This window comes from Temnothorax curvispinosus, unplaced genomic scaffold (genome assembly GCF_003070985.1).
Source record: "Temnothorax curvispinosus isolate PA1 unplaced genomic scaffold, ASM307098v1 QBEX01010946.1, whole genome shotgun sequence".
Lineage (NCBI taxonomy): Eukaryota > Metazoa > Arthropoda > Insecta > Hymenoptera > Formicidae > Temnothorax > Temnothorax curvispinosus.
The window spans coordinates 1-8,196 of NW_020220726.1; the positions used below are offsets into that span (position 1 = coordinate 1).

Consider the following 8,196-nt stretch of genomic DNA (forward strand, 5'->3'; position numbering starts at 1 on the left):
GAATCTGCATGGCGGGCGGCTTCCCGCTCAAGAAGTGGTCGGCGAACGAGGCGTCGATACTCGATGAGGTCCCTCCTGAGGATCGCCTTCAACGCGAGCCCCGGTGGTGGCTCCCGGGAGAGAGCCACTTGACCCTCGGGCTGCGTTGGCATCCACGCGAAGATCAGTTCGCCTACTCGACGCAACTGACCCAACTGGAGGCTATTACGAAGCGGTCGGTCTTATCTTTAGCCGCTCGGCTATTCGATCCGCTGGGGTGGCTCGCCCCCACTACCGTATTAGCTAAAATTTTGTTTCAGTCCACCTGGTTGCTGGGATTGGATTGGGAAACGCAGCTCCCTGACACCGACGTCCGACGATGGCTCGAATTCCAGGCCGGACTGCCTCTACTGGAAACGATCCGAGTGCCCCGATGGCTGGAGAGCGATCAAGAAGGTGTTAAGCGCGAACTGCACGGATTCGCCGACGCCTCGGAAAAGGCGTACGCAGCAGTGGTCTACCTGCGGACCGAAAGCTCGAGCGGCGAAGTAGTCGTGAGCCTCGTGGCGGCGAAAACCAAAGTCGCTCCGTTAAAGCAGGTCAGCCTTGCACGGCTGGAGCTAAACGCTGCCGCCTTACTCGTCCGACTCGCCAACCATGCTCGGCGGGTCCTCAAGATAGAAGAGGAGCCGACCCATCTGTGGACTGATGCGACCGTAGTGCTAGGCTGGATTCGAGGTCACCCTGCTTCCTGGAAGACATACGTGGCAAACAGAGTGAGTGAGATTCAGCTCACTCTCCCTGACGCTTATTGGCATCACGTCCCCGGGCGTGAAAACCCCGCCGACTGCGCGTCCCGAGGCCTCTTACCAAGGGAACTGGTGGAGCACCCGCTCTGGTGGCAGGGCCCGGCGTGGCTCCGAACTAAAACCGGTCCGTGGTCCGCTCCTTTGGACGACGAAGTACCCGTCGACCTCCCGGAACGGCGCTCTCACATACATGCCGTGGCAGCCGCTACGGAGGAGCCCGAGCTGCTGACGAGGTACTCATCCCTGACGAGCTTGGCGCGGACGACAGCTTGGTGCCGCCGTTGGCTGCGGTGCCTGCGGGCGAGGCGGACTGCCCACGAGAAGCAGCCCGATTCCTCCGCTGGGCTCGTACTAACACGCGAGGAGCTCAGCGACGCCATCGTGGGTTGGATCGGCTGGGTTCAATCCATTCATTTCAAGGGGGAAGCGACGGCCCTCCGAAAGAACGCTCCGCTGCCGGCGCGCAGTACCATCGCCTCGCTGAGCCCCTTCCTGGACGAGCGAGGCCTACTCCGCGTCGGCGGTAGACTCAAGAACGCCATGCTTGCCTACGACGCTAGGCACCCTGTGATCTTGCCGGGACCGTCACGATTAACGAGGCTTATCGTGGAGGCGTGCCATCGGCGGACATTGCACGGAGGAGTGCAGGCGACCCTCGGGGCCCTTCGCCAGGAGTACTGGGTCCCTCGCGGTCGTACATTGGTGAAAGGGTGTATTCGGCGTTGCGTGACGTGCGTGCGATGGCGGGCGGCCTCTCCACAGCCTCTCATGGGAAGCCTCCCTGGTCCTAGGGTAACTCCCGCTCGGCCATTCCTGAACACCGGAGTCGACTACGCCGGACCGGTGTGGCTGAGAACCTCCAAGGGACGGGGCCAGCGGGCCTCTAAAGCATTTATCGTTGTATTTGTATGTCTGTGTTCTAGAGCGGTACACCTCGACGTGGCTACGGACTACACCGCCGACGCCTTCCTGGCTGCGCTGCGCCGCTTCGTCTCCCGCCGAGGTTTATGCCAGACGTTGTACAGCGACCGCGGCACAAATTTTGTCGGTGCCGACGCACAATTGCGCGATCTATTCTCCGCCGGCGGCCAGGGGGGCCGACGCATCGCCGAGCGCGTTGCTGAGGAGAGGATAGCGTGGCGCTTCAATCCCCCCGCTGCGCCCAACTTTGGCGGCATCTGGGAGGCAGCCGTCAAGTCGACCAAGCATCACTTGCGGCGAGTGATCGGCGAGGCGACTCTCACCTACGAGGAGATGGCCACGTTATTATCTCAGGTAGAGGCGTGCCTGAATTCACGTCCCCTGCAGGCCCTGACAGACGACCCTGAGGACCTCAGCCCGCTCACTCCCGGCCACTTCCTCATAGGCTCGGCCATCAGCGCCGTACCGGAGCCGTCGTTGACGGAGGAGAGAACGACTCGGTTGTCCCGCTGGCAACAAGTCCAGCAGATGCGGGACCATTTCTGGGCGCGATGGTCTAAGGAGTACCTCCAGACGCTTGCTCATCGCCCGAAATGGCTCAAGGCCGACCTGGAGGTGCGAGCAGGCCGCTTGTGCCTCGTAAGAAGCGAGACGACGCCCCCGACCAAGTGGCCCCTCGCTCGGATTGAGGAGCTACTCCCGGGCGACGACGGACAGGTTCGCGTCGTCAAAGTTCGAACGGCGGCATCGATACTCACACGGCCTGTGAGCAAACTCGTCCTCCTCCCGGACTGCGACGCACCGGGAAGCGAGGAGTAATCGCGAAAACCGTCATCTCCTTATCGCGTCGTGCGCGAATTAGAATCAATTAAATATCATCGTAGGTTGCACCATACGAGGCGGGCGGAATGTTCGCGATCGAACCGTAATCCCCCGTGAATAAGCGCGAGGAGAATTATCGCTTAAGCCCAGCATTGTTTCGGGAACAACCGCCGTTATTCCAAGACCTTCGAGAAGCCGAGAAACGAACGCGTGTTTTTCCTCGCGGGCTCGCTCTATCCCCTTTGTCTCATCGCGCGACGTAAACATTGGAGACGCAGCTCCTGACCTCGGCGAGAACAGCTGATCGGTTGCCGACTCCGAAATTCGAGACGTTCAAACCGAAAGACAAGTCGACGGGTCGGCTACCGATTGGCTCGGCTAATTGTTCGGCTCATTACCGGGGATACGTGATGCGTAGGGATAGGGAGCTCGTACCTCCGAGTGCGCCGGAGGCTCGGCCAGATACGTTTTCGGAGACGTAACGAGCATCTCTTCCGTTTTCGAAAAGCGAATTGTCACTTGCTTGGAGTCTCGACGACGGCTCGATCCGTGGCTCGCGGAATAGATCGTGCGACGAGAACCGTAGTTCGCGGAATAAGCGCCGATTTTCCAGGAATCAGAACCGCGTTTCGTGGATTCCTAATCTCCGTGTAAATAAATGTATATATTCTGTGTAAATATATTCTGTAAATAGACATACGAGAGTTAACTGGAAATAAGCCCCATTCCCGCGCCTCTAACTCGATCTTCCTTCTGCTCACGCACATTTATTGGTCCTTCGAGCCGGATTTCGCGACCGATATCCGCGCCGCGAGTGAGTGGTCAAGGGTGAGCTTCTCGTGCTACGAGTGACCGCCTGGAAGACGAAGATGAGCAACCCTGAGATGGAGGGACTTATCCGTTCGCAGAACGAACTGCACGGACGCATCGCACGCGCCTATGAAAACTTGAAGAAAGCGGGAGGCGCAAGATTGACAATGGGACTGGTGAATGCTCGCCTCCAAGCCTTGGAATCGAACTGGAACAAGTTCGAGGAACAACACGGCAAACTGCTATTAATGCCTCCAGATGTTCTCGCCGCCACTGACTATAAGGAACAGGACCTCCCGGCTTTGGTGGAGGAGACCTTCTTAACGCAGAAGGGAATGTTCCTGGACGTCCTCCTGTCGCACAAGGCGAGGGAGGAGGCTGCAGCTAAGAATGAGACTTCGGAGACGGCGACAACGACGAATCGCACCACGTTACCGCGGATTCAGCTGCCGGAATTCTCAGGCAAATACGAGGACTGGCCGTCGTTCCGCGACCTCTTCCACTCTCTCATAGGCCGGGACGCTAACACGACGCCGGTGGAAAAGCTGCACTACCTCAAAACTTCCTTGAAAGGTGAGGCTGAGTTATTAGTCCGGAATATCGCGACGACGGCCGAAAATTATAACAGTGCGTGGGACGTATTGAATGCGTATTATGAGAACAAGCGACTTCTCACCCGCGCGTATCTGTCCAATTTCCTTGCGCTAACGAAAATGAAGAGTGAATCGGCGGTCGAGCTTCGAAAGATTTTCCACGGCGTCAAAGCAACGGTCAGCTCGTTGGCGAGTATCGGTCGGCCTATAAACCGTAGCGAGGACCTATTCGTTTATCTGGCGGTCGAGCTACTGGATCCGCGTTCGCGACGCGAGTGGGAAACGTCAATCGGCGACACGACCGAGCCTCCGACGTATGCGACTCTCGAGCAATTCCTGGATCGGCAGCTGCATACGCTCGAGTCGATGCAGCCTGCTAAGGTCGACGGAGCCGCCGGTAAGGCCGCGAGCGGAGCCGCCAAATCCGCGCGGAGCCACCTCGCTCGGAAGCAGGAGGGAAATCCGGACGCCAAGCGAGGTCGTTGCCACTGCTGCCAAAAGGACCATATCCTCATGTTCTGTGAGGACTACAAGAGGAAAACAGCCCAGGAACGGAAGCAGCTCGTCGACAACAAGAACCTGTGCCTGAACTGCCTCGGTTCTCACAAGGTCAGTGAGTGCGCGTCGAAGAAGGGGTGTGCAGCGTGTGGCGCGCGACACCATACTTCCGTTCACGATGCGTGTCGCGAGGTCGAGGTCGCGAAGACGGTTCACGCGGCTCAAAGACTTGCCGTAAAGCCGAGCGCGGTGCTCCTCGCCACCGCTCGCGTTCGCGTAGCCGATCGGTTCGGAACCTTGCATCACGCTCGCGCGCTGGTCGACCAGGGATCGGAGTCGTCCCTTGTGACCGAGCGCCTCGCGCAAAGATTAAAGTTACCGCGTTCTCGCACGTCGGTTTCGATATTCGGCGTCGGCGGACAGAAAACGGCCGTCGCAAAAGGACGCGTATCGCTGACTCTCGCGCCGCGAACCGACGGCCCTGCGATGTCGGTCTCCGCGCTCGTACTCCCCCGGCTCACAATATACGCCGGCGGTATCGAGGCCGGCGCTGAAGCGTGGTCTCATCTTCGGGGTCTGGAGCTGGCGGACCCCGAGTTCAGCGCGTCCGACTCGGTGGACATTCTCCTCGGTGCCGGCGTTTACGCGGGAATATTGCAAGAGGGACTTCGCAAGGGGGGTAGTCGCGAGCCCGTCGCGCAAAACACGACTCTTGGCTGGATTCTGTCCGGCGCTATCGGTGAAGGTGCTTCGAGTCACTTCGCGCAATCCTACCAGTGCCGTGTCGAGGACGAACTGTCGCAACTAGTGAGACGATTTTGGGAGCAGGAGGAGGTTCCGTCGGCTGCCGGACCGCTCTCGAAAGCCGATCAGGAGTGTGAGGAACATTTCGCGCGCACACATTCGCGTAAGCCCGACGGGCGCTACGTGGTGCGACTCCCCGTCGTCGAGCCGATGCCGAATCTCTGTGGTACGCGCCGCGCGGCCGTTCGCGTGATGAAGGCCATGGAAGCGAAGTTCGCGCGGGATGCTTCCTTCCATGCGCTGTATACAGATTTCATGCGTCAATATGTCGAGCTCGGGCATATGACGCCGGTCGATCCTCCGGCCGATCCGGCGAAAATGGCCGTCTGCTATCTGCCTCACCATGGAGTGATGAAGGAAACCAGCACGACGACGAAATTGCGAGTCGTCTTCAACGGTTCTTCCGCGCTGCCGACGGGAGCGGCGCTAAATAAGTATCTGCAGACCGGGCCGAACTTGCTGCCGGCTTTGGCAGAGATCTTACTCCGTTGGCGGCGTCACCGGTACGTTTTCGCGGCGGACATAGAGAAAATGTACCGGCAGATCGAAGTCCACCCGGAAGACAGGGATCTGCAACGCATAGTCTGGCGTGAGAGCCCTAGCGATGTGTTGCTGGAATTTCTCCTAATCACTCTCACGTACGGGCTTGCTTGTTCCGCGTTCCTAGCGATTCGCACGCTCCATCAGCTGGCCAAGGACGAGGGAGTTGAGTTCCCGCTAGGAGCTATCGCCCTCCTACTGGAGACCTACATGGACGACGTATTGTCTGGCGCGGACACGATCTCGAGGGCCAAAGCGATCCGTCGTCAGCTGGACTGAATCTGCATGGCGGGCGGCTTCCCGCTCAAGAAGTGGTCGGCGAACGAGGCGTCGATACTCGATGAGGTCCCTCCTGAGGATCGCCTTCAACGCGAGCCCCGGTGGTGGCTCCCGGGAGAGAGCCACTTGACCCTCGGGCTGCGTTGGCATCCACGCGAAGATCAGTTCGCCTACTCGACGCAACTGACCCAACTGGAGGCTATTACGAAGCGGTCGGTCTTATCTTTAGCCGCTCGGCTATTCGATCCGCTGGGGTGGCTCGCCCCCACTACCGTATTAGCTAAAATTTTGTTTCAGTCCACCTGGTTGCTGGGATTGGATTGGGAAACGCAGCTCCCTGACACCGACGTCCGACGATGGCTCGAATTCCAGGCCGGACTGCCTCTACTGGAAACGATCCGAGTGCCCCGATGGCTGGAGAGCGATCAAGAAGGTGTTAAGCGCGAACTGCACGGATTCGCCGACGCCTCGGAAAAGGCGTACGCAGCAGTGGTCTACCTGCGGACCGAAAGCTCGAGCGGCGAAGTAGTCGTGAGCCTCGTGGCGGCGAAAACCAAAGTCGCTCCGTTAAAGCAGGTCAGCCTTGCACGGCTGGAGCTAAACGCTGCCGCCTTACTCGTCCGACTCGCCAACCATGCTCGGCGGGTCCTCAAGATAGAAGAGGAGCCGACCCATCTGTGGACTGATGCGACCGTAGTGCTAGGCTGGATTCGAGGTCACCCTGCTTCCTGGAAGACATACGTGGCAAACAGAGTGAGTGAGATTCAGCTCACTCTCCCTGACGCTTATTGGCATCACGTCCCCGGGCGTGAAAACCCCGCCGACTGCGCGTCCCGAGGCCTCTTACCAAGGGAACTGGTGGAGCACCCGCTCTGGTGGCAGGGCCCGGCGTGGCTCCGAACTAAAACCGGTCCGTGGTCCGCTCCTTTGGACGACGAAGTACCCGTCGACCTCCCGGAACGGCGCTCTCACATACATGCCGTGGCAGCCGCTACGGAGGAGCCCGAGCTGCTGACGAGGTACTCATCCCTGACGAGCTTGGCGCGGACGACAGCTTGGTGCCGCCGTTGGCTGCGGTGCCTGCGGGCGAGGCGGACTGCCCACGAGAAGCAGCCCGATTCCTCCGCTGGGCTCGTACTAACACGCGAGGAGCTCAGCGACGCCATCGTGGGTTGGATCGGCTGGGTTCAATCCATTCATTTCAAGGGGGAAGCGACGGCCCTCCGAAAGAACGCTCCGCTGCCGGCGCGCAGTACCATCGCCTCGCTGAGCCCCTTCCTGGACGAGCGAGGCCTACTCCGCGTCGGCGGTAGACTCAAGAACGCCATGCTTGCCTACGACGCTAGGCACCCTGTGATCTTGCCGGGACCGTCACGATTAACGAGGCTTATCGTGGAGGCGTGCCATCGGCGGACATTGCACGGAGGAGTGCAGGCGACCCTCGGGGCCCTTCGCCAGGAGTACTGGGTCCCTCGCGGTCGTACATTGGTGAAAGGGTGTATTCGGCGTTGCGTGACGTGCGTGCGATGGCGGGCGGCCTCTCCACAGCCTCTCATGGGAAGCCTCCCTGGTCCTAGGGTAACTCCCGCTCGGCCATTCCTGAACACCGGAGTCGACTACGCCGGACCGGTGTGGCTGAGAACCTCCAAGGGACGGGGCCAGCGGGCCTCTAAAGCATTTATCGTTGTATTTGTATGTCTGTGTTCTAGAGCGGTACACCTCGACGTGGCTACGGACTACACCGCCGACGCCTTCCTGGCTGCGCTGCGCCGCTTCGTCTCCCGCCGAGGTTTATGCCAGACGTTGTACAGCGACCGCGGCACAAATTTTGTCGGTGCCGACGCACAATTGCGCGATCTATTCTCCGCCGGCGGCCAGGGGGGCCGACGCATCGCCGAGCGCGTTGCTGAGGAGAGGATAGCGTGGCGCTTCAATCCCCCCGCTGCGCCCAACTTTGGCGGCATCTGGGAGGCAGCCGTCAAGTCGACCAAGCATCACTTGCGGCGAGTGATCGGCGAGGCGACTCTCACCTACGAGGAGATGGCCACGTTATTATCTCAGGTAGAGGCGTGCCTGAATTCACGTCCCCTGCAGGCCCTGACAGACGACCCTGAGGACCTCAGCCCGCTCACTCCCGGCCA

At 60.0% G+C, this 8,196-nt stretch overlaps 3 protein-coding genes across 3 annotated transcripts; all 3 read left to right on the forward strand.

Moving 5' to 3' along the window:
• The first annotated feature begins 8 nt into the window (after window positions 1-8).
• On the forward strand, window positions 9-2,528 carry LOC112460989. Its single transcript, XM_025025989.1, has one exon. It carries the CDS (start codon window positions 9-11, stop codon window positions 2,526-2,528), a length of 2,520 nt encoding a protein of 839 aa, XP_024881757.1.
• An 872-nt stretch (window positions 2,529-3,400) lies between these two features.
• On the forward strand, window positions 3,401-6,055 carry LOC112460986. Its single transcript, XM_025025987.1, has one exon. It carries the CDS (start codon window positions 3,401-3,403, stop codon window positions 6,053-6,055), a length of 2,655 nt encoding a protein of 884 aa, XP_024881755.1.
• Window positions 6,056-6,061: 6 nt separating this feature from the next.
• On the forward strand, window positions 6,062-8,116 carry LOC112460987 (the record flags this gene model as incomplete). Its single annotated transcript, XM_025025988.1, has 1 exon — window positions 6,062-8,116. A coding segment is annotated over exon 1 (2,055 nt), but the record flags the coding sequence as incomplete, so codon positions are not given.
• Between the last annotated feature and the right edge of the window lie 80 nt (window positions 8,117-8,196).